Genomic DNA, 27,479 nt, shown 5'->3' on the forward strand with positions numbered 1-27,479 from the left:
GCTGAATTAGACTTTCATTAAAAAAAAAAAAGCTTCTCCGTGGTTGTGTGGAGAATAGTTCTAGCAAGGGAAATAAACTATATTCTGGAGAAATCTGTAGAAATTCATAGGCTCCCAGAAATGCATAGCCTCCGAGAGCCAACCAATTTCTGTTGCTTTGATAAATTTGAATTCCTTCTAAATCCCAATATTAAGAAGAAATGAACAAATACGAAATCATTCCAACTGTATCTAAGATATTTAGAATACTGTGAAGGTTCCTATATTTGCTGTGTTCTCTCTGAAAGATACAAAGATGAGAGCTAATTGTGGGTGAATCATGGTTCTATTTCATCTGGAGACCTGAGGGCTCTCACTGCTCTATTCCCTTAGGGAGTCATGTTCCTCTGCTTAAAAGAATATTGCCTGCTCTGTGAGCTAATGATTTGTTTGGAGGGTGCAAGTCTCAGAGGTAAAGATAACTGCAGAGCTTTTATAATGCATCTTTCAGATGTTTGATCTGCTTTTTTCTGAATACATGGGACCCCTCAATAGCAAGATTAAAGATGCCTCTCCATAGAAAAAAGGCAAAATTTGAAAACTTAAAAGCCGCTCAGATTTCCAAATAGTATTTTTGTACTTCCTCATTTTGTCACCATCACATTTGGTGAGTGTTGTCCTTCATTCATGTGATAATTGGATGGTAATCAAAATACAGGGTTGGATCATAGGCTTCTTTGTATTTTCCAAGAGACAGGGAAACTATGAATTTGTTTTCAAAAGTGGTTAGTGCAAACTAGTTTATAACTTAGACACACACATTCATTTCGAATTCTGTTTAACTCAGCAAAGATTTACTCTGTGCCTAGTAGATGTCAGACATCGGGCCATCTTTTGTAGAGACTATCATACACATGTATATGTATATATATATTTAACAAGACCTTTATTTTATAACTGGAAACCCAGGTGGTGTAGTGGTTAAGTGCTATGGCTGCTAACCAAAAAGTTGGCAGTTTGAATCCACCAGGCGCTCCTTGGAAAGCCTGTGGGGCAGTTCTACTCTGTCCTATAGGGTTGCTATGAGTCAGAACGGACTGAATAGCAATGGGTTTGGGTTTTTTGGTTTTATTTTATAACTAGAAGATGCTGTTGTTGTCGTCACATGCTGTTGAGTTGATTCTGACTCACAGCAACCCTACAGGACAGAGTAGAGCTGCCCCAAAGGGTTTCCTAGGTTGTAATCTTTACAGAAGCAGACTGCCACATCTTTCTCCTATGGAGTGACTGATGGATTCAAATTGCCAACTTTTTGATTAGCAGCTGATTGCTTAACTACTGAACCGCCAGGGCTCCTTTAACTAGAGGATAGAAGGGACCCAGTGGGTGAAGTGGTAAGTGGTATTCTACTGGCCTAAAAGAGTCAACACAAGTTCTTTGTGCCTAACTTTCTGTTAGGTAATGGTTTATGCTATGGAGCAAATGAAATACTAGGTTGTTGGTTTATCTCTAGGACTTCAGAACAAAAGAGTTCTCAAATCAAATCGGAGATGCTTCTTCATATTACAAGTTTTGCATTATGATTACATTTGAATTATCACAAAATATTTAAAATTTTTTTGCTTTAAAAAGTTTGATTTACAAACAAGTAATTTTCAAACAAATATAACCCAAAAGTCAGCCATAGGCAGTATTGATTTTTTTTAAAAAAAGAAAAACCTATTCCAAACTTCTTAACTGGAACAATAGCCTAGCAACCAAACCTAAAACCCACTGCCGTTGAGTCGATTTTGACTCATAGAGACTTTTTAGGACAGATTAGAACTGCCCCATAGGGTTTCCAGGTACCCACCGTGAACTGGAACTGCCAACCTTTTGGTTAGCAGCTGAGATCTTAACCATTGCATGGCGAGGGCTCCATAGCCTAGCAAAGCTGACATATAAAACTGACCATCACATTCCCTTTAGTTATTTTTTTTTTAAACAATATTGTGTTTTAGGTGAAAGTTTACACAGCAAGTTAGTTTCCCATTTAAAATTTTTTGTTCAAATTATTTCATGACACTGGTTACATTTTTTATAACATGTCAGCATTCTCATTATTTTGTTTCTTCTATTTCCATTAATCTAGCTTCCCTGCCCCTCCTTAGCTTCTCGTCTTTGCTTTAGGTTAAACATTGACTGTTTGGTTTCATACAGTTGACTGTTTAAGGGAGCACAGTACTCACACGTAATATTGTTTATTTTATAAGCCAATCCATTATTTGGGTGAAAGGTGACCTCCGGGAGTGGTTTCAGTTCCAAGTTCAAAGGGTATCTTAGGGCAATATTCTCAAGAGTTCTCTAGTCTTTACTGGTCTGGCTTTCATAGGAATTAGTTTTGTTCCACATTTTTCTCCCATTCTATCCGGGACCTTCTATCGTGTTGCTGGCCAGAAAGGTCGGTAGTGGTAGCCAAGCACCATCCAGTTCTTCTGGTCTCAGACTAGACAAGGCCATGGTTCGTGTGGGCTATTAGTCCTCTGGACTAGTTTCTTCTTTGAGTGTTTGGTTTCCTTCATTCTCCTTTGTTTCTGATGAGTACACACCAACAGTTGTATCTTAGAAGGTTGCTCATAAGCTTTTAAGATCTCAGACACTACTCACCGAGCTAAAATGTAGAACATTATCTTTATGAGCTGTGTTATGCCGATTGACCGAGTTGTCCCATGAGACTATGGTCCTAAGACTTTCAACCCATCAACCCAATCCTGTGAGGTGTTTGTATATGTCTAGAAAGTATTCGTAACTGTGCCACCTATGTGTTTTATTATATATATGAACATAAATGCAGCACTTACATGTATACACATATGCCTACAGATACATATATATATACACACACACACATACCTACCCATGTAACCATACACATATTTTTTGGTTGCTATTACTGTTGTTGCAAAATTTTATGTTATAGCATTAACCAAAATTATCCCTTATTCTTGAGTACTTCTTGTTGTCTTCATTTATCTTGGTCAAGTTGTGTAGACTTCACCCATACTGAGTACTGCCTTTCCCATCACCAAAGATAACTAGTAGCTACTATCTAGAAAGTGATTCCTTCTCCCTTCCCCTCCCATCCTTGGTAACTAAAGAATGTTGCATTCTGTGTGTATACTTATTCTTGACTTTTTATAAAAGTGAGACCATATGATATGTGTCCTTTTGTGGTTGGCTTATTTTGCTTACTATAATATCCTTCAGATTCATCCATGTTACAAGATGTTTCTTGGACTTATCATTATCCTTTATTGTTGTGTAGCATCCCACTGTATGTATGTCCTACAGTTTGTCCATCCGTTAATTCACTGACGGGCACTTAGGTTGTTTCCATCTTTTTGCTATTGTGAACAATGTTGCAACAAACATAGGTGTGCATACATCTATTCATGTCACTGTTTTTACAGCTCTAGAATATATACCTGGGAGTGGGATTGCTGGATCATAAGGTTTTTCTATTTCTAGCTTTTTGAGGAAGTGCCATACCATTTTCCATAGTGGTTGTACCATTTTTCAATCCCATCAGCACTGTATAAGAGCTCCAATCTCCCTACAACCTCGTCAGAACTTTTTTTTTTTTTTTTTTTTATCATTTCCATTTTTGCAAGGGTGAGATGGTATCTCACTGTAGGTTTGACATGCATCTATCTCATGGCTAATGATTGAGAGCATCTTTTCATGTGTTTGTTCACCTCCCCTTTAGTTACTGATTGACTGTTTTGACTCTAATTTTTCACAAGGACACATACACAGGAAAAAGTGGAATAGAGAGAATTGCTAGCAAACATTTTTCTAAATTAATATTCAAACTCAAATTAAAAACAAATTAAGTGAAAATAATTATAAAATCAACTACTCTCAGAAAAGTAAGTGTATAATATAACCTAGCATCTATCAACACTTGCTCTTGTCAGTAAGGTACAACACCGGACAGTTCAAAACAGCATAAACTTATTTCACATTCTTTGCACCTGATCAGTGCTTATTTAAGAAAACCAACCAAACAAACAAACAAACAGTATGAGATAGTGATTTAGCAAATTGAACAGGAGATTGCCACTGTTTTATGCTTTCCTTAAACATTGAACATGTAATACAAAAAGTACATTCAATCTTCATGTAGTAATAAATAAAATTAAAATGACCAATAAAGTTAAAATCACCAATAGTTGAATAAATCTTCATAAGAAAATTACTCAGCCCCTAAGAATGATACAAAAACCAAAAACTAAACCAAAGACCAAACCAAACCCATTGCTGTTGAGTCAATTCCGACTCATAGTGACCCTATAGGACAGACTAGAACTGCCCCATAGAGTTTCCAAGGAGCACCTGGTGGATTCGAACTGCCGACCTTTTGGTTAGCAGCTGTAGCTCTTAGCCCCTATGCCACGGGGGTGTCCACAAAAACTAAAGTGTGTTTCAAAACCAGTGCCTTACCAGCAATCAGGTCAGGGGCAATGTCACTTCTACTCTCCTTCCACGACAGCAGGTAGTCGAGGCTGGTGAAATCTGCAGTTTCTATGTAGTTGTTAATGGTCAGCATCAGCTGGTGTGCTTTTGCTATCCCATAATGAACTTTTGTCTCGTCCATCAAAGGCATGTTCATTAGCTCTCTTGTTGTGTCAAAAGCTTGCTGGAAGTATTCAGAAGCTTTGCTGTAGTATCCCTAAAAATGCAATAGAAATAATAATGTTTTCTTCTTAATTTTTATTTTGCCATTTCACATATCCATCCCCTCCTCCCTGGTATATCCCACACTGATCTTTCAACAGTCACCACAGTTCATCTTCAAGAAGAAAGGCAGGGTGAGCAGGCTCTCTATCAGAATAAGGTTCTTTTAAACAGTCGTGATTACTCACTATGGAATATCTTGAAGCTAATTTAGTAAGAAAGCTGTATCTAACAGGTGGAATTACATGAAACTTAAGTTTTTTGGATAAAATATGGTCAAACGTTGGCAGCTTCATATAGTTCAACCTAATACATGGTAGTGAAAAGAAGTTTGGGAAAGACTGAACCAATTTACTTTGATTCGGAGGGAGTTTTCTTACTCGTAGCAGTGAGTTACCTAATGAAATATTTTTTAATCAGCTTTCATTTTTTGTCATGAAAATGGAAAGAGGCCATTTTCTGGCCAACCACTTTAATCGGTGCTCAGTGGAAATAACTGAATTTATTTGCTGGTTCAGACTACTGCCCTTGCCTTCCCACGTGCAATGTCATGCTTGAATCAGAACACAGAGGTATCGATGCGTTCTTTAAAAACATGAGCTTGATAGCACTGGTACAAATCAGGATGATTTCACTGTTTATCCCACGTCTAAAAAGCCCTGGTGGTGCAGTGGTTAAATGCTCGGCTGCTACCTGAACGGTCAGCGCTAGAACCCACCAGCCGCTCTGCATGAGAAAGATGTGGTAGTCTGTTTCCTAAAGATTACAGTCTTGGAAACCCTATGGGGCAGCTCTACTCTGTCCTATAGGGTTGCTATGAGTTGGAATCAACTCAACATTGGCATTTTTTTTCAATCCCACCTCTAAGTCCTTTGCAATATTTTAAGTTGCAAAATTATGATTTTTTTTTTTTAATTTTTTTTGTCATCCTCACATCTTCAAAGCTTTGTTCACAAATAAATAGTGGTGTTTACCTAGCTCTTATTAAGTGTCAGGGCCAGTGCTATATATATATATATATATATATATGTTATATCTATATTTATATATAGATTTTTTTTCATATATATAACTTACATAAATTCTATATTTTCATATGGAGAAAGTATTATTTTTCTTTTAAAAATACTGGATTTGAGGCTCTGCTACCCCCCAGATCTTCAAAAAATCCTCACAAAAACTCTTCCCTAAAGGAGGATATTATTTCTAGGATTGAACTATACTTGCAAAGGCTCTAAGGAAAAAAATTTCCTTTCTCCACTGACTCACTACCCGTTGGACTCAAGCTGACTGAATAAAGAAGTTGCTAGCAAGGTGAGGAGGGGGAGAAATAGGGCTTGTGTGACAGTTATGTTGCACACATGCACAGCACATATAACAGTGTACCCACATAGTATGCCTGCAGGGACAGATTATTCAAATGGTTCATTCCAGACAATTAAATTTGCTAATTTAGACACTATATTACATCAGTAATCATTCTGGTCTGTTGAGGTGAACATTTCTTTCCATTATTTAAAGGTAGAAAATATAGAATTTATGTAAGATTACTCAATTAGGAAAAATAAAACTATATCAAAGATATTTGTATGCCAATTAAGTATGTGAGAAACAATAGAAATAAAGAAAATAATAAAAATAAAACTAGTTAAAGTTATAGATTGTCTGAATTACCATTTAGACTTGTCCTGTAAGACATCAAAGATGAAAGACAAAATATATGAAAATACACGATTTGACCAAACTTTGCTATTTTTAGAAACAAGGGATAAATATCTAATTAATTATTGTTCTGTTTATACTTCTGAGCTTCCGGCTCTTTGTTGTTTTAGGTAAGAGTCTTAATTAGGAAAATTAGAGGCCATAAATAAATGGACATATATGTTAATTTACAGAATTCTTGAAAATATATATACGTTAGAATTAACTCATTAATTTATCCTCATTCATTCACTGAGTAACCACTATGTGTCAGGCACCATGCCAGGTAGTGGGGCTTCAGTAGTGAATGGACTTTATAGCCAAGTGGGCCAACTTACTATTAATGGAAGTGTTGATATGCCTAACATATAGATTAACAGTTAGCAATAGTTGTGGTTCAGTCAATTCCAACTCAAGGCAAGCCCAGGTATGTCAGAGTGAAATTATTCCATAGGGTTTTCATAGCTGATTTTTCAGAAGCAAATCACCAGGCTTTTCTTTTCAGTGGACTTGAACCTCCAACCTTTCCTTAACAGTCAAGTGTGTTAACTGTTTGTACCACCTAGGACTCCAAAACCTAGATTAGATCTTATTTGACAATTGCTTTTCTTTTTTTCAAAATAAAAGCAGTATAACTAATTATTTTTCCCTGCCCTCAAATTGTACCTAGTATTCAGTCTTTAGGCCCACACAATTGCCATAAAACTGGTATTGGCCTAATTTTCTCTCCTTCCAAAAATCTATTAAGAAAATACAACATTAACTCTTCTCAGAGTTTTGAGAAGAGTGTTTTTATACATACCGTCTTGGAATGAGACTTTACTAATGTGTGTTGTGTCTCCAGATTTTTAATTCCTAAAGAGTTTAATATCTAAATTTAATCCCTTCTCCAGAGGTTCTGTCCAATCTTCAACAGTTTATTTCAGTGAGCAGTTAATTCCTATTCTATGATAAAATTCAGAAGATTCCACTAATTAATTCTGGCAATCTTAAACATGAGTTTGAGAATATACAAGTGAATTTATACTCTTCATAGATGTATTTTACTGGAAGATACAATTCATTTAATGTTATAAATATCACTGATAAGCATGAAGTGGATAATTCCAGAACAGAATCTTGATGACATCATAGACCTTGAAACAAAGCTTAAATTCTTACATTTTAACATAGAATTTTCATGTATTATTCTGATCCTTATTAGACAGTAATTAGTGTCTAAAATACCACTCTATTAAATGATAAAGCTCAAAATACACAGGCATTTTTCTCAGCATTGAGAAAGAACAATTACGTACCCATTTTCCCTTCTATTTGAGTGTTGGAACTATCATTCTGTTAACTATGTGACTATCCTCTGATCTAATTAAAGAACAAGAGATCTCATAAAGGACCTGTGCCCAGCTCATTTTTTAAAACCTACTCACTTGAGCAGTTAACACATTAAGCACATGTTTTCAATTGACAGTCCCTCAAAAGATGACATCAGGAGGGTGGGATGGGTGGCTCACTTCCGTGATTATATTAGTCAAAGGAAACTAGTTAGGGTTAAAGAGACTTTAAAAATAAGCTAACTTTAATTATTATAGGAGTGGCCCTGATTGGTGCAAATGGTTAACACATGTGGCTGCTCACCGAAAGGTTGGTGGTTTGAGTCTAGCCAGAGGAGCCTCAGAAGAAAGGCCTGGTGATCTACCAACAAATCAGCCATTGGAAATCCTATGGAGCACGGTTCTACTCTAACACACATGCGGTTGCCAGGAGTTGGAATGGCCAGCAGCTGGCTTTTTAAAAAACTGAAGAACACTATAATAATTATGGAAAACAGTAACTCCAAACTCCAATATTTTTCCAAAGATAGCTCTGTATTTTTGATATTATATTATTTCTTGGAGATTGTTGTTAAGAATAAGAGCCCTGGTGGCAAAAGGGTTAAGCACCCAGCTACTGACAGAAAAGTTGGTAGTTTGAACCCACCAGTTGCTCCAGGGGAGAAAAGATGTGGTGATCCGCTCCCATAGAGATATACAGCCTAGGAAACCCTAGGGGACAGTTTTACTGTCATATAGGGTTACTGTGAATCGGAATCAACTCGACAGCACACAATAGTAGTAACAACAATGGTTGTTACGAATACAATTATAATACATTGCATAAGTAATATGAAGGGCAAAAGGAGCAGTTTGTAGAGGACTTTGACACACCGAAGAGCAATATTAGATTTGGTTTTAAGGATTAAGGGCAACATCAAAATGTTCAGAAATTGTAAAAAATGAAATAAAAGTTTGGAATTTCAAAAGCTATAGAATACTATTCTTAGTGAATTAAAAGTCGTACATATTACTACCTTCTTTCACCAACATAAACGGCGACTATACACGTGGACCTCGCCAGATGGAAAACACAGAAATCAAATTGACTACATCTGTGGAAAGAGACCATGGAAAAGGTCAATATCATCAGTCAGAACAAGGCCAGGGGCCGATCGTGGAACAGACCATCAATTGCTCATATGCAAGTTCAAGCTGAAACTGAAGGAAATCAGACCAAGTCCATGAGAGCCAAAATATCACCTTTACCTGAATTGAGAGACCATCTGAATAATAGATTTGACGTATTGAACACTAGTGACCAAAGACCAGACGAGCTGTGGAATGACATCAAGGACATCATACATGAAGAAAGCAAGAGGTCATTGAAAAGACAGAAAAGAAAGAAAAGACCAGAATGGATGTCAGAGGACACTCTGAAGCTTGCTCTCGAACGTCGAGCAGCTAAAGGAAAAGGAAGAATTGATGAAGTAAAAGAACTGAACAGAAGATTTCAAAGGGCAACTTGAGAAGAAAAAGTAAAGTATTATAATGACATGTGCAAAGAGCTGGAGATGGAAAACCAAAAGGGAAGAACATGCTCGGCATTCCTCAAGCTGAAAGAACTGAAGAAAAAATTCAAGCCTAGAGTTGTAATAGTGAAGGATTCTATGGGGAAAATATTAAACGATGTAGGAAGCATCAGAAGAAGATAGAAGGAATACACAGAGTCATTATACCAAAAAGAATTAGTCGATGTTCAACCATTTCAAGAGGTGGCATATGATCCCGAACCCATGGTACTGAAGGAAGAAGTCCAAGCTGCAATGAAGGCATTGGAGAAAAACAAGGCTCCAGGAATTGATGGAGTATCAATTGAGATATTTCAACATACAGATGCAGCGCTGGAGGTGCTCACTTGTTTATGCCAAGAAACATGGAAGACAGCTTCCTGGCCAACTGACTGGAAGAGATCCATATTTATGCCTATTCCTAAGAAAGGTGATCCAACTGAATGTGGAAATTACAGAACAATATCATTAATATCACACGTCATTCAAAAACGGCTGCAACAGTACACTGACAGGGAACTGCCAGAAATTCAGGCTGGTTTCAGAAGAGGATGTGGAACCAGGGATATCATTGCTGATGTCAGATGGATCCTGGCGGAAAGCAGAGAATACCAGAAGGAGGTTTACCTGTGTTTTATTGACTATGCAAAGGCATTCAACTGTGTGGATCATAACAAATTATGGATAACATTACAAAGAATGGGAATTCCAGAACACTTAATTGTGCTCATGAGGAACCTTTACATAGATCAAGAGGCAGTTGTTTGGACAGAACAAGGGGATACTCATTGGTTGAAAGTCAGGAAAGGTGTGCGTCACGGTTGTATTCTTTCACCATACCTATTTAATCTGTATGCTGAGCAAATAATACGAGAAGCTAGACTACATGAAGAAGAACAGAGCATCAGGATTGGAGGAAGACTCATTACCAACCTGCGTTATGCAGATGACACAACCTTGCTTGCTGAAAGTGAAGAGGACTTGAAGTACTTACTAATGAAGATCAAAGACCACAGCCTTCAGTATGGATTGCACCTCAACAGAAAGAAAACAAAAATCCTCCCAACTGGACCAATAAACATCATCATGATAAATGGAGAAAAGACTGAAATTGTCAAGGATTTCATTTTACTTGGATCCAAATCAACAGCCATGGAAGCAGCAGTCAAGAAATCAAAAGATGCATTGCATTGGGTAAATCTGCTGCAACGGACCTCTTCAAAGTGCTGAAGAGCAAAGACGTCACCTTGAAGACTAAGGTATGCCTGACCCAAGCCATGGTATTTTCAATAGCATCATATGCATGTGAAAGCTGGACAATGAATAAGGAAGACTGAAGAAGAGTTGACGCCTTTGAATTGTGGTGTTGGCGAAAAATATTGAATATACCATGGACTGCCAAAAGAATGAACAAATCTGTCTTGGAAGAAGTACAACCAGAATGCTCCTTAGAAGCAAGAATGGCGAGACTGCTTCTTACATACTTTGGACACCTTGTCAGGAGGGATCAGTCCCTGGAGAAGGACGTCATGCTTGGCAAAGTACAGGGTCAGAGGAAAAGACGAAGACTCTCAACGAGGTAGATTGACACAGCGCCCGCAACAATGAGCTCAAGCATAACAACAATTGTAAGGATGGCACAGGACCGGGCGTTGTTTCGTTCTGTTGTGCACAGGGTCGCTATGAGTTGGAACTGACTCAACAGCACCTAACGACACAACAACAACATATTACTACAATTTGTAATTGGTTACAAACTGTTTAAAATGGTGTAAAATTCGTCATAAATTTACTGATTGATTCAATGAACACACATGCTTTTGCTTAGCAATGCTGGGCCAGGTACTTTTCTAAGTGCTGGGAATACAATAAAAAAAAAAAGGCAGGCATGGCCTCTGTTCTCATTAAGCTTCCAATCTAGCCAAATTAAAAGACAACAAGAAAACATCATAAACAAGAAAACTATCATCAGATAAGTGCTATAAGGAAAATTCAAACCAAGTAACTTGAAAGAGTGACCTGATTGCTATTTTCGATTGGTTTGCCGAGGGAAGGTGTCTTAGTCATCTAGTGCTGCTGTAACAGAAATACCACAAGTGGATGGCTTTAACAAAGAGAAACTTATTTCTTCACAGTAAAGTAGGCTATAAGTCCAAATTCAGGGTGTTAGCTCCAGGGGAAGGCTTCCTCTCTCCGTCGGCCTTCTCGTAAATCTTCCCCAGGGCTAGGAGCTTCTCTGAGCAGAGGCCCCAGGTTGAAAGGATGCACTCTGCTCCTGGCACTGCTTTCTTGGTGGTATGAAGTCCCCCTGTCTCTCAGTTTGCTTCTTTCTTTTATATCTGAAGAGACTGCCTCAAGACACAATCCAGTCTTATCAATTGCGTCCTGCCTCACTAACACAACTGCTGCCCATCCTTCCTCATTAATATCACAGAGACAGGACTTACAACATATAGGAAAATCATACAATACCGGGAATTATGGCCCAGTCCAATTGATATACATATTTTTGGGGGGGCATAATTCAATCCATGACAGAAGGCTTCTGTGGAAATGTGGCATTTAGCTGGGTCTGAACGACAAGAAGTCAGCAATGTGAAGTTTAAATAGGAGAATATTCTGGTTAAAGCAAATGTCCCAAGGCAGAAACAAGCTTGGTATGTTTGAAGAACTCCAGAAAAGTCCGTGGGCTATGGTGGAGTGGATGAGATGAGGAGGAGGCAATGAGGTCAGAGACAGAGGCAGGGACCATGTCATATAGACTATTTCAGGACGGGGATTTTTGTTATGTGTTGCCATGTCAATTTTGACTCATAGTGACCCCACGTGACAGAGTAGAGCTGTCCCCTATGGTGTTTCAGGCTGTAATCTTTACAGGAGCAGGTTGCTAGTTCCTTCTCTTGCAGAGCATCAGCCTTTGTAGCAACAGAGTGCTTAACTGTTGTGCCACCAGGGCTCCGCAGGACTGGGGTTTATGTATATTCTCAGAACAATGGGAAGTACAGGAAAGGTTGTAAGCAGAGAAGTAACAGGATTTGATTAAAAAACTAAAAAGATTACTTTTTTCACACCACTGTGTGATGACTGGATCAGAAGGAGGAAGAGTGTACGTAGGGAAACAGGTGAGGCAGTTACTGCAACCATCTGAGAGAGACAACATAGTGTCATAAAGTGATGTGCTAGTAGCAGAGATAGAGAGAAGTGGATGCATTTGAGGTATGTTTTGGTGGCATAATGGTCAGGGTTTGCATTGGGATAGGATATGAAGCAGGAGGGAGAGAAGACATCGAAGAATATCGAGATTTTTGTCTTGAGCGACTGGGTTGATAGATAATGTTTCCATTTATTAAGATGAGAAAGCTGGGGGAGGAGGAGTCTAAGGGAGGAGGAATCAAGAGTTGTGTTCAGGCCATGTTAAATTTCTAAAAAGCAAAGGCTGTCATTTGATGACTTAGGTGCCCCTGACCCAAGCCATGGTCTTTTCAATAGGTCTCCTATGTGTGCAAAAACTGAACAGTGAAAATGGAACATCAAAGAAGAACTGACCTATTTGAACTGTGATGTTGGTGAAATATATTGAATATACCAGGGACTGCCAGAAGAAGGAATAAATCAGTCTTAAAACAAGTAAAATTGGAATGTGCCTTACAAGTGAGGATGGTGAAACTTCATCTTGCTTACTTTGGACATGTCATCAGGAAAGACCAATCCCTAGAAAAGGATATCATGTTGGGTAAAGTAGAGTGTCAGTGAAAACAAAGGAAATCCTCAACAAGGTGGATTGACACATTAGCCACAAGTATGGATTCAAACGTATCAAAGATCATCAAGAAGGTGCGGGACCAGGCAATGTTTCATTCTATTGTGCATGGGGTCGCCATGAGTCTGAGCCAAGTCAACGTTAATGAATAACAACAACATTGGACATACATACAGGTGGAGATGCCAAGTAGGAAGTTGACTTTACAAGTCTGGAGTTCTGAGGACAAGTCAGGGTTGGAGACACAAATTTGAGAGTCATCAGCATATGGATGGTATTTAAAGCCATGGGCCTGGATGAGGTCAGATGATGAGGGTTCATAGATTGAGAAGGGAAGGTTGTTCAGAAAATTCCAGAATTACATTCTATCATGGTTGGACATTAAATTGTTAGAGGAATAGAATTTAGGGGAAAGATGATGAGTTGGTTTTTAATAGGTGATGTCTGATGTGATCTAAGTAAAGATGTTAAGTAGGCAGTGGGATATGGTTTGGAGTTGAGAGATCTGAGCTTGAGATTTTAAGAAGCTAAGTGTTATTGTGTTCCCAACACGTGCCAGGAACTCTCCTAGATGCCATATATATTAAAAACAAACAAACAAAAAACCTTATATAACTACTCTTCAGTGTATCTTGAAAGATAAGGAAACTGAGGATTGGAAAATCAACTTGCCCAAGATCATAATTAACAAGTTACCGAGCTCAGATTCAAATTCAGTTGGGCATTAACTTCGGGGTAAGGCCTCTTTACCTGGCTACAGGTTATTTCACAGACAAAGCTTAATAAATAGCATCTGGTGCAAATAAAACCAAAAAAACCAAACCCATTGCCGTCAAGTCGAGTCTGATTCATGGCGACCCTACAGGACAGAGTAGAACTGCCCTACAGAGTTTCCAACCACTATGCCACCATGGTTTCCAGTAGCTTCTACAAATAGCTCATGGAATTCTTTAACTGCACAACTGGAACAAAATAACACAATTAGGAAACATCCATAAAAAGTAGGGACATGAAATAATTCATTGTCAACATTTTCCTAGGAAATGGCTTTTTGGAACTAGAAGGAAATTCAAGATATCATAAGGCTATCAATTTGTCTCAAAAAAATGAGAAAGAGAAAATGAACAAGCACTTACCCTGGTGGTGTAGTGGTTAAGTGCTATGGCTGCTAATCAAAAGGTCGGCAGTTCAAATCCACCAGCCACTCCTTGGAAACCCTATGGGGCAGTTCTACTCTGTCCTATAGGGTCACTATGAGTCAGAATCGACTCAACGGCAACAGGTTTGGTTTTTTGGTTTAGTATTAATAAATCAATTTTGTCCTGTCTAATACTTTTTCAAATCATACTCTTAGTAGCTATTTAACAGGTCAGAGTCTGTCCGAGAAGTGGATTTTTTGTTTTACTTAAGGGAGTATCTGGAAAGAATCACAGTAATGCACAAAAATGGAATGTTACAAATCAAGCATTGTTCTGAGGTTTATGATGCTATAAAAATCCTGTTATAGTATTATTTACTTAAAGTTGCTATTGTTAGTTGCCATCTAAGCGATTCTGACTCATGGCGACCCTGTGTATGCAGAGTATAATTGCTCCCTAGGGTTTTCAAGGCTGTGATTTTTGGATGCAGATCACTAGATCTGTCTTCTCAGATGCCTCTGAGTAGATTTGAACCGCCAACCCTTAGGTGTTGTTCAGAGCTTAATCCTTTGTGCCACTCATGGACCTTATTACTATACTATTTATCAAAGATCATTTATCATATTAAAATATAAAGAATCATTGTTGTTAGGTGCTGTCGAGTTGATTCTGACTCATAGTGACCCTAAGTACAATAGAATGAAACAACTGCCTGATCCTGCACCATCCTCACAGTTCTTGCTATGCTTCACCCTGTTGTTGCTGCCACTGTGTCAATCCATCTCATCGAGTGTCTTCCTCTTTTTTACCAAGCATGATGTCCTTCTCCAGGGACTGATCCCTCCTGATAACATGTCCAAAGTATGTGAGACATACTCTTGCCATCTTTGCTTCTAAGGAGCATTCTGATAGTATTTTGTCCAAGACAGATTTGTTTTGTTCTTTTGGCAGACCATGGTATTGTCAATATTCTTTGCCAACACCCCAATCAAAGGCATCAATTCTTCGATCTTCCTTATTCATCCTCCAGGTTTCACATGCATGTGGGGCAATTGAAAACACCATGGCTTGGGTCAGGTGCATTTTAGTCTTAAAGCTGACATCTTTGCTTTTCAAAACTTTAAAGAGGTCCTTTGCAGCAGATTTGCCCAATGCAATACATTTTTTGATTTCTTGGCTGCTGCTTCCATGGGTGTTGATTGTGGATCCAAGTAAAATGAAATCCTTGACAATTTCAATCTTTTCTCCTTTTATCATGATGATGTTTATTGGTCCAGTTGTGAGGGTTTTTGTTTTCTTTATGTTGAGTGCAATCCATACTGAAGGCTGTGGTCTTTGGTCTTCATCAGTAAGTGCTTCAAGTCCTCTTCACTTTCAGCAAGCAAGGTTGTGTTATTTGCATATCACAGGTTGTTAATGAGCCTTCCTCCGATTATGATGGCCTGTTCTTCTTCATATAGTCCAGCTTCTTGGATTATGTGCTCAGCATACAAATTGAGTAAGCATGGTGAAAGGATACAGCCCAGATGCACACCTTTCCTGACTTTAAACCACACAGTATTGCCTTGTTCTGTCCAAATGACTGCCTCTTGATCTACGTACAGGTTCCTCGTGAGCACAATTAAATGTTTTGGAATTCCCATTCTTTGCAATGTCATCCATAATTTGTAATGATCCACACAGTCAAATGCCTTTGCATAGTCAACAAAATACAGTAAACATCTTTCTGGTATTCTCTGCTTTCGGCCAGGATCCATCTGACATCAGCAATGATATCCCTGGTTCCATGTCCTCTTCTGAATCTGGCTTGACTTTCTGGCAGTTCTCTATTGACGTACTGCTGCAGCCACTTTTGAATGATCTTCAGCAAAGTTTTACTTGTGTGTGATATTCAGGATATTGTTCAAATAATTTTCACATTTGATTGGATCACCTTTCTTGGGAATAGGCACAAATATGTGCCTATTTGGTTTTCTATCTCCAGTTTCTATCTTCCAGTTGGTTGGCCAGGCAGCTGTCTTCCAAAATTCTTGGCATAGGCGAGTGAGCACCTCCAGTGCTGCATCCATTTGTTGAAACATCTCAGTTGATATTCCATCAATTCCTAGAGCCTTGTTTTTTACCAATGCCTTCATTGCAGCTTGGACTTCTTCCTTCAGTACTATCGGGTTCCTGATCATATGCTACCTCCTGAAATGGTTGAAACTTGCCAATTCTTTTTGGTACAGTGACTCTGTGTATTCCTTCCATCTTCTTTTGATGCTTCCTACATCGTTTAATATTTTCCCCATAGAATCCTTCGGCATTGCAACTCAAGGCATGAATTTTTTCTTCAGTTCTTTCAGATTGAGAAATGCCAAGCATGTTCTTCCCTTTTGGTTTTCTATCTCCAGATCTTTGTGCATGTCATTATAATATTTTACTTTGTCTTCTCTAGCCGCCCTTTTAAATCTTCTGTTCAGCTCTTTTTCTTCATCATTTTTTCCATTTGCTTTAGCTACTTGACATTCAACAGCAAGTTTCAGAGCCTTTTCTGACATCCATTCTGGTCTTTTCTTTCTTTCCTGTCTTTATAATGATCTCTTACTTTCTTCACGTATGATGTCCTTGATGTCACTCTGTAACTCGTCTGGTCAGAATCATTAAGGTGTATTAATCAACTTATACATTTGAAGGCTGTCATGATAGCATGAATACACTTGGAACATCCAAATTTTATATCAGAATAGGGGTAAACTGTTGAAAATTATCTTCAGGCAGTTGACACAGCTTTTGGATATTGTTTCATGTCTCTAATCTGCTCTGGTGGTGCAGTGGGTAAGAGCTCGGTTGCTAACCAAAAGGTAGGCAGTTCAAATTCACCAGCCGCTCCTTGGAAACCCTATGGGGGCAGTTCTACTCTGTCCTATATGGTCGCTATAAGTTGGAATCAACTCAAAGGCAATGGATTTGGTTTTAATTTTGAACCTGTTGATACTAAGCTCTTTTTTAAGAATTAAAAATCAGGGAATAAAATACATATAGATGAGATACAAACTCTTGGCAAAAAATGTTACGAAAATGTTGTATAAACATATTATCCCTCAGAAAGATTCATTTTTTAAAATTTTTCTTATGATTTCTGTAATGAAAGCATAGCCTGATACTCAGTATTTTTATTACAGTAAAAGACTGAGTTTGAGGTGTTGTTTGGTGGTAGAATATAACAATTTGTGCTTTTTGCACTTCTTTTTGAAGAACAAGCCTTTTAAACATAAGACTATAGGTTTTTACTAGGAATGTAAATTCTGCCACTGTAGGATAAGTTCCTGTATTAGGCTGTAAGCCTCGGGAAGGTATGGGCTTTATCTGGTTTTTTTTCACTGCTGCATTATAAAAAGGTAAACAACAGCAAACAGAAATCAAGGGAGCCAGGTGGCGGTTAAGGAAGAAGAATAGAAGAAAGAGGCTGAGATGGGCAAGAGAAAAGAGGATTTTTGTCTTTTTGTTGTAGAGGTATTAGATTTTGCTGTAGATTTTAGGGATTAGACCTTTGTCGGATTTGTCATAGCCATTTTTTTTTTCTCTCAGTCTGTAGGTTCTCTTTTTACTCTTTTGGTGAAGTCTTTTGATGAGCCCCAGAAAAAACCTTAGAAGTGTTTAATTTTTAATAGATACCACATATCTAGCTTATCTTCTGGTGTTTGTGTGTTGTTAGTTATGGTTTATATCCTGTGAATGCTGTGTATTAGCACCTCTAGAGTTGACCCTATTTTTTCTTCTACGATCTTTACAGATTTTGGTTTTATATTTAGGTTTTTGATCCATTTCTGATTAGTTTTTGTGTATGGTGTGAGGTATGGGTTTGATTCATTTTTTGCAGATGGACATCCAGTTTTGCCAGTACCATTTGTTAAAAAGACTGTCTTTTCCCCATCTGATGGACTTTAGGCCATTGTCAAAGATCAGGTGACTGTAGGTGGATGGATTTACATCTGGGTTCTCAATTCTCTTCCATTGGTCAATGTGTCTGTCATTGTACCAATGCCAGGCTGTTTTGACTACCATAGCTGTATAGTAGGTTCTGAGGTCAGGTAATGCAAGTCCTCCTACTTTCTTCTTCTTCTTCAATAGTGCTTTACTCACCCAGGGCCTCTTTCCTTTCCGTATAAAGTTGTATTTATAGATTGCTTTGGGTAGAATTGACATTTTCACAATGTTAAGTCTACCTATCCATGAGCATGGTATGTTTTTCCATTTATGTAGGTCTCTCTTGGTTTCTTGCAGTAGTGTTTTGTAGTTTTCTTTGTATAGGTCTTTTACATTCCTGGTTAGATTGATTACTAAGTTTTTTTTTTTTTTTTTAGCTGCCACTATAAATGGTATTGTTTTCCAGATTTACTTTTCTTAGTTCTCTTTATTGGTGTATAGGAATCCAAATGATTTCTGTATGTTTATCTTGTATCCCATTACTCTGCTGAATCTTTCTATTAGCTCCAGTGGTTTTCTTGTGGTCTTTTGGGTTTTCTATGTATAGTATTTTTTTTTTTTTTTTTATGTATAGTATCATATCAACCACAAGGGACAGTTTTACTTCTTCTTTTTCAATTTGAATGCCCTTTATTTCTTTTTCTTGCCTTATTGCTCTAACTAGGACTTCCAGCACAATGTTAAATAGGGGTAGTGATAAAGGGCAACCTTGTCTTATTTCTGTTCTCAAGGGGAATGTTTTCAGCCTCTCTCATTAAGAATGATGTTGGCTGTTGGTTTTGTATAGACGCCCTTTACTATGTGAGGAATTTCCCTTCTATACCTATTTTATGGAGAGATTTATCAGGAATGGGTGTTGGACTTTGTCAAACGCCTTTTCTGCATTGATTGAAATGATTCCTTGATTTTATTTATGTAGTGGATTATGCTGATTGATATTCTAATGTTGAATCATCCTTGCATACCTGGTATGAATCCCACTTGGTCGTGGTGTATTACTTCTTTGATACGATGCTGAATTCTATTGGCTAGAATTTTGTTGATAATTTTTAAATTTTTTTATTGTACTTTAGATAAAGGTTTACTGAGCAAACTAGCTTCTCATTAAAAATACAAATATTATTTTGTGACACTGGTTGCCATCTCCATGACATGTCCACACTCCCCTTATCAACCTTAGGTTTCCCTCTACCAGCTTTCCTGTCCCGTCCTGCCTTCTAGTCCTTGCCCCTGGGCTGGTGTGCCCAATTAGTCTTGTTTAATTTTATGGGCCGGCCTAATATTTGGCTGAAGGGTGAACCTCAGGAGTAACTTCATTACTGAGCTATAAGGGTGTCTGGGGGCCATACTCTCAGGGTTTCTCCAGTCTCTGTCAGACCAGTAAGTCTGGTCTTTTGTGTGTGTGTGTGTGTGTGTGTGTGTTAGAATTTTGTTTTACAGTTTTCTCCAGCTCTGTCCAGGATCCTCTATTGTGATCCCTGTCAGAGCAGTCAGTGGTGGTAGCTGGGCACCATCTAGTTGTGCTGGACTCAGTCTGGTGGAGGCTGTGGACGACTACGTAGTCCATTAGTTCTTTGGACTAATCTTTCCTTTGTGTCTTTGGTTTTCTTCACTTTCCCTTGCTCCAGATGGGTGATACCAGTGGAGTATCTTGGATGGCCACTCACAGGTTTTTAAGACCCCAGATGCTACTCACGAAAGCAGAATGTAGAACTTTTTGTTTATAAACTATGTTATGCCAATTGAGTTAGATGTTCCCAGAGACCATGCTCACCACTGCCCTCAGCCCTGTAATTTGGTCCCTTGGGAAGTTTGGATATGTCTATGGAGCTTCCATGACATTGCCTTGGACAAGTTCTGCTGGCTTCCCCAGTATTGTGTACTATTGTTGATAATTTTTGCATCTATATTCATGACAGACATTGGTCTATAATTTTCTTTTTTTGTGAGATCTTTGCCTGGTTTTGGTTATCAGGGTTATGATGCGTTCATAGAATGAATCTGAAGTGTCCCTTCCATTTCTATGTTCTGAAATACTTTGAGAACTATTAGAGTAAGCTCTTCTCTAGATGTTTGGTAGAATTCTCCAGTGAAGCTATCTGGGCCAGGGCTTTTTTTTTGCGGGGGGGAGAGGGAGTTTTTTTTAATTACCTTTTCAATCTCTTCTCTGGTTATGGATCTGTTCAGATTTTCATCTTCAGCTTGTGTTAGTTTGGGTAGGTAGTGTGTTTCTAGACATTTGTGCATTTCCTCTAGGTTTTCAAATTTCTTGGAATATAGTTTTTCATAGTACTCTGCTATGATTCTTTTTATTTCAGTTGGGTCTGTTGTAATGTCCCCCATTTCATTTCTTATTTGGGTTAGTTGCATCCTCTCCTTCTTTTATCTATTTATTTATTTTGGTCAATTTGGCCAGTGGTTTGTCGATTTTGTTGATCCTTTTAAAGAACCACCTTTCCGTTTTGTTGATTCTTTCTATTGTTTTTCCATTTCATTTATTTCTTCTCTGATCTTTATTATTTCCTTTCTTTTGGTGGCTGTGGGCTTCTTTTTCTGTTTACTTTCAATTTGTTTGAGTTGTATAGCTAATGTTTTGATTTTGTCTCTTTTTTCTGTTTTGATTTGTGTATCTATTGCTATAAATTGACCTATGAGACTGCCTTTGCTGTGCCCCAAAGGTTTTAGTATGATATGTTTTCATTCTCATTTGATTCTAGGAGTTTTTTAATTTCATTTTTAATTTCTTCTCTTATCCAGTGGTTTTTAAGCAGGGTGTTATTCAGTTTCCATGTATTTGATTTTTTCCTTGCTGCTCCTGTTATTAATTTTTACTTTGATGGCATTGTGGTTATGCAAGATACTTTGTAGTATCTCAGTGTTTTTGATTTTGTTGAGGGTTACTTTGTGGCCCAAGATGTGGTCTATTCTGAAGAGCATTCCAGGAGCATTGGAAAAGAATGTGTATTTTGCTGCTTTTGGCTGGAGTGTTCTATATATGTCTATGAGGTCAAGTTGGTTGATAGTGGCCTTTAGATCTTCTGTATCTTTGTTGAGTTTCTTTCTAGATGTTCTGTTGTTTATGTGCAAAGGATATGAACAACACTTCCAGGAAGAAGACATTCAAGTGGCTAACAGATACACGAGGAAATGCTCAAAATCGCTAGACATTAGAGAAATGCAAATCAAAGCCACAATGAGATACCATCTCACCCCCACACTACTGGCACACACACACACACACACACACACAAACAGAATATAACAAATACTGGAGAGGCTGTGGGAGATTGGAACTCTTATGCACTGCTAGTGGGAATGCAAAATGATACAACAATTTTGCAAAATGATATGGTACTTCCTTAAAAAGCTAGAAATAGGAATACCATACAACCCAGCAATCCCACTCCTAGGAATATATCCTAGAGAAATAAGAGCTGTCACACAAATAGACATATGCACACCCATGTTCTCTGCAGTGTTGTTCACAGTAGCAAAAAGATGGAAACAACCTAGAAGCCCATCCACAGATGAATGGATAAATAAACTATGATACACACATACAATGGAACACTACACAACGATAAAGAACAATGACGAATCTGTGATACATCTCAGGACATGGATAAATCTGGAAGGCATTATGCTGAGCGAAAGGATAAACATTGTATGAAACCACTATTATAAAATCTCAAGAAAAGGTTTACGCACAAAAAGAAACAATCTTTGATGATTACAAGGTAAGAGGGGGAAGGAAAACATTAAATAGACAATAGATAAGTGGTAACTTTGGTGAAGCGTAAGACAGTACACAATATGGGTGAAGCCAGTACAACTCATCCAAGGCAAGGTCATGGAAGCTCCACAGACACATCTAAACTCCCTGAGGGACTGAATTACTGGGCTGAGAGCTGTGGGGATCATGGTCTCTGGGAATATCTAGCTCAACTGGTATAAATAACATAGTTTACAAAAAAAAAGTCCTACATTCTACTTTGGTGATTAGTATCTGAGGTCTTAAAAGCTTGTGAGCAGCCATCCAAGATACTCCACTGGTATCACCCATCTGGAGCAGGGGAGAAAGAAGAAAACCAAAGACACAAGGGAAAGATTTGTCCAAAGAACTAATGGACTACAAACAACTACCCCAGCCTCCACCAGACTGAGTCCAGCACAACTAGATGGTGCCCAGCTACCACCACTGACTGCTCTGACAGGGATCACAATAGAGGATCCTGGACAGAGCTGGAGAAAACTGTAAAACAAAATTCTAACTCACACACACACACACACAAAAGACCAGACTTACTGGTCTGACAGAGACTGGAGAAACCCTGAGAATATGGCCCCCAGACACCCTTATAGCTCAGTAATGAGGTTACTCCTGAGGTTCACCCTTCAGCCAAAGATTAGACAGGGCCATAAAACAAAATGGGGCTAAACGGGCACACCAGCCCAGGGACAAAGATGAGAAAGCAGGACGGGACGGGAAAGCTGGTAATGGGGAACCCAAGGTCAAGAAGGGGAGAGTATTGACATGTTGTGTGGTTGGCAATCAATGTCACAAAACAATCTGTGTGTTAATTGTTTAATGAGAAAGTAGTCTGCTCTGTAAACCTGCATCTAAAGTACAATAAAAAAATTAAAAAAAACTAATAATACATGGATAAATGCATAATGTACTGAAGGTTCAAATAAACTTGAAACATAAAAAAAAATGAGAAAACAAGAAAAGAGGGTTTAAAGATTGTGAATTTAAAGATTCAGAGAGAAGAAAGGCCAATGTGAGAAAATAAGCAAAAAAGAGGGGAATAAGAAAGAAAGAAATGAAGCACGCTGTTTGAAAACACCTTTCCATAGCAGGAACTAGAGAATTATTAGTTTCATTCATTCAGTTTAATTTCAAACTCATTTTCCTTAATAAAAACCTAAACAATTCTGAAATTATCAAAATTAATTTTATAGCAAAAAATAGCATAATATAGTGGTTATGAGTATGGGTTTGAATATCATTGTCATCTGGAAACTTTGAGACCTGGAGTAAGTTACTTAAACTCTCTGACCCTCTGGAAAAGAGAGACAATGATGATAATCAAAAAAAAAAAAAAAAAAAGCGAAACTCGTTCTCATCTAGTCAATTCTGACTCATAGCAACCCTATAGGACAGAGTAGATCAGCCCCATATGGCTTCCAATGAGCACCTTGTGGATTCGAACTGCCAACCTTTTGATTAGCTGCAGTAGCTCTTAACCACTGCACAACCAGGGTTTCTAGAATGGTGATAGCTCACCATTACATAGCACATGGGGTCACCATGAGTCAGAACCCACTCAATGGCCACAACAGCAACAATATAGCACTTACTTCTGATCAGGCACCATTCTAAGTACTTCACATATCTTAATTTAATCCTTGGTACAACCTCGTAAGGCAAGAAAATTGAGGCAACTAGAAGTGAAGTAACTTGAGGTCACGACCTTGTAAGTGAAATAGCTGGGCTTTAACCCAAACAGCCTGGTTTCAGTTACTGTTTTTAATCACAATATACACAGCTTCTCAAAAAAATTAAGACAGTGTGTATAAATGGTCTGAAAATATGACCACCCCAAGAAGCGAGAGTTCCTATTCATAATCGAAACATCACTGATAACTAGAAAAACAAGCCTTTTCAGGTGAAGTACTTCTAATGAAGAATGTGAGTTATAATAGATAAAAATCAGAAGAAAACAAATCAAAAGTCCACTGTGATGAATACATTTCACTAAATAATGATTTCTTGAGTGAGGTATTTTTACTTTAGAATTTTTTTTTCTTTTCTCTGTCTTTTCCTACATAACTAATCTGTTGCTAAAATTTTGTATTTTTCTTGAGAATTACCCTTGGAATTGTCCTTCCCTCTCCTGAGGAACCTAGAGGAGTTATCACAGCTGGATTAATAAAACAAGAATTTAAAGTGAGGAAGATGAATGTGAGTGTAAGCAGATAAGAGCCAACGGTTATAATAAAGTTCTATTGAACTTAAATGTCTGAATCATATCCCAATTCCAAAATCACTTAGAGCCTGCATTGGTTGTGAAGATATTCATCAGGGTTAGCAGTTTGTGGTGTCCGTGCCCAGGATGTTACTCAGGTACAAGAACAAGAGCAAGAAAGAGGTGCTTCTCTTCCCAGTCATTGCCTTGTGCATTAGCTAAGTCCTGCAATCCAGGAGAGGGACTCTGGGCCATTTGGGAGGACACCCTGTGGGAGGGCGAGGAGCAAGTGGGAATAGAATTTTAAAACTTTGCCAATTTCTCCCTGAAAACAAGAAATGCATATCCTTACCTTTTCATTGTAAATGTCTCCAAGCATTGTGCTTGCTCTCACAATATCTAGGTTTTGAAAATTGTTTCTTACAATTTTTAGAACTTTTTTCAAATATTTAATTGCTTCCTCCATTTCTCCTCGGCTAGAAGAAATAAAAGAGAAAGCCACTGGAGTATCATCTCACTTAATATCACAGTGAAAAGAAGATACTTTTGTGTTTTTGCTTTAGAAAATGCAAGATAATCATTAGGATAATGAGATTAGAGTAAATATTAATTTAATAAATATATGACTTGTCTTCGTGGGAGTATACAGTGAGTCCAGACTTAAAACTTTAAGCCCTCATGCATTGCTGGTGGGAATGCAAAACCATGCAGTTGCTTTGGATAATAATTTAGCAATGCCTCAAAAACTTTATATAATTACCATAAAAAACCAAAAAAACCAAACCCATTGCCATTGAGTCGATTCCAACTCATAGCGACCCTATAGGACAGAGTAGAACTACCCCATACAGTTTCCAAGGAGCACCTGGGGGATTTGAACTGCTGACCTTTTGGTTAGCAGCCATAGCACTTAACCACTACGCCACCAGGGTTTCCATAATTATCACATGGCCCAGCAATTCCACTCGGCATATACTCCAGAGAACTGAAAACATATCCACTTGAAAACTTGTGCCTGAATGTTCATAGCAGCATTATTTATATTATCCAAGAAGTGAAAACAATCCCAATGTCTATTAACTGATGAATGAATAAACAAAATGTGATCTATCCGTACAATGGAATATTGTTCAGCCATAAAAAAGAATACACATGTACAATGCAGTGATACAAGCTATGGCATAGGTAAACCTTGAAAACATGCTAACTGAGAGACGGCAGTCACAAAAGATCACGAATTTATTTGATTCCATTTACATGAAATGTCCAGAATAGGCAAATCCATAGAGACAAATAGATTAATGATTGCCAAAGGCTGGGGAGAGAGGGAGAATAGAGAGGGACTGCTAATGGGTATAGGTTTCTTTCTGGAGTGATGAAAATGTTCTAAAATTAAATAATGGTGATGGTTGCACAAGTCTGTGAATATACTAAAACCAAACCAAAACCAAACCCATTGCTGTCGAGTTGATTTCGACTCACAGCGACCCCACAGGACAAAGTGGAACTGCCCCAAAGGGTTTTCAAGGAGCGGCTGGTGGATTTGAACTGCTGACCTTTTGGTTAGCAGCTGAGCTCTTAACCACTGCGCCACCAGGGCCACATAATATACTAAAACATACTGAATTGTATACTCCAAAAGGATGAATCTTATGGTCTGTGAATAATATCTAAATAAAGCTGTAATTTTTTTTAAAACTTAAAAACATTTATAGAATGTTAATGCTAGTTTGTTACTCACCAGTGAAATCTCAGGTGTCACTAAGGTCACAGGCATAAGTGTTACATATGCTGGCAAAATGCTGAGAAAGGCACAATTTCTAGCAGAGTGCTTGGCAAATATTAGGCATTTGTATATTTTTGAATGAAAGGATGGTTGACAATTTGAGAAGGGAAACACTTAGGCAGGGCACATGACAGATGTGAAAGCATCCAGCCATGCGGGTGGTTGGAGCCCATGGCTGTAAATCCTATCTCCTGGATATTTTAATAACATTAAGAAACCTTTGCCAGCCTATCAAATGTTCTAGAATGTGCTAGATGCTGGGGGATATGGTCCCTGCCCTTAGAGTTTTGCTGCCAATTTGTAGAGGTAAATACATAATTAATCCACAGCCTTCGAGTCGATTCCGACTCGCGGCGGCCCTGTAGGACAGAGGAGAACTGCCCGATAGGGTTTCCAAGGCTGTGAATCTCTACAGAAGCATACTGTCACGTCTTTCGGCTGTGGCGTGGCTTGTGGGTTCAAACTGCCTGCCTTTCGATTAGCATCACCAAGTTTCCTTAACACTTAAGTACATATGTGGAATTAATGGTGATAGGTAAAACATGAATTCTATGTAGTGCTTCAAGCCTAGGGTACATTTATTGGAATATATTCACAAGAGCAACTCTAATGTTCGAGGGGTAAATTTAGTCTTAAAATATCTAGAATAGGCAAATGCACGGAGACCAAAGTTAATGGTGGTTACCAGGGTTGGAAAGCAAGGGGAAGGAGGGAGTCACTGAGTAGGAGGCACTCAGCTTCTGTTAAGGGTGATGGAAAATGGACAGTGGAAATGGACAGTGGCAATGGCTGCACATGATGGAAGTAATGAATGTCACCACTGAACTACACATGTAAAAAAATGCTGACATGGCAGATTTCTTCATGAATATATACTAACCACATGCACATATACACAAAACAACCAACCAAAAACCAAAGTCAGCCAAAAGGAATGTGCAGTCATATCCTAGTAAACACAATGGTGATTTCAACGAATCTATATACATTAAAAATTACAATATGTATTGTGGGAGACATCTTTGGAATATGAACTACACAATAATGCTTAGTATGCTTACAGATTCACAGACCCCTGGCTTTGCTTTTCATCTCTCCCTCTTCCACCCTTGCCCAGGGTTCAACACACAGGTTGGGACTCACTGGTGTAACCAACCCCTCTTTCTCAAAATCAGTTTTTCCTCTCTAAGAGCGTCTCACAGTCTAATCCTTCTATATTACAGGTAAACCATCTAGCCTTGGTTTCTCTCTTACTCTCACTTCTCTCAGTACTCCCCCTGTATCTCTCACTAACTTTGAGGTTTCTGCCCACCCAAAGTTGCCTCTTTCCAGGGTTCTGCCCTGGGCTTCCTTCTCCATTCCATCTAATGGCTTACTATCAGCAATTTCAAAAACTACTATGACATGGCCTAATTTCTTCATGCAGATGTCTGGCAAATCTTTATTCTAGCCCTGATTTTTTTTCCCCCTGTGCTCCAGACCCACATTTCCAATTGCCAGGCACACTTAGCATGCAAAGGAGTGCAGTTCCTTCCAAGTGGCTACCTTTGAAGATGGCTGATGACATTTTTGGAATGCC

The 27,479-nt window shown here is 38.3% G+C and overlaps 1 protein-coding gene across 1 annotated transcript in view; it reads right to left on the minus strand.

The window, feature by feature from the left end:
* Positions 1–4,405: 4,405 nt before the first annotated feature.
* The window catches only part of TTC29 (tetratricopeptide repeat domain 29), a 181,536-nt gene continuing 158,462 nt past the window's right edge, over positions 4,406–27,479 (minus strand). Inside the window, exons 8-9 of the mRNA XM_003417526.3 lie at positions 24,467–24,590; positions 4,406–4,690 (exon numbers count right to left, since the gene is read on the minus strand). Coding sequence (XP_003417574.1) covers positions 4,406–4,690; positions 24,467–24,590 — 409 coding nt within the window. The remainder of the gene's footprint in view (positions 4,691–24,466; positions 24,591–27,479) is intronic.

The sequence above is a fragment of the Loxodonta africana genome, chromosome 13 (genome assembly GCF_030014295.1).
Source record: "Loxodonta africana isolate mLoxAfr1 chromosome 13, mLoxAfr1.hap2, whole genome shotgun sequence".
Lineage (NCBI taxonomy): Eukaryota > Metazoa > Chordata > Mammalia > Proboscidea > Elephantidae > Loxodonta > Loxodonta africana.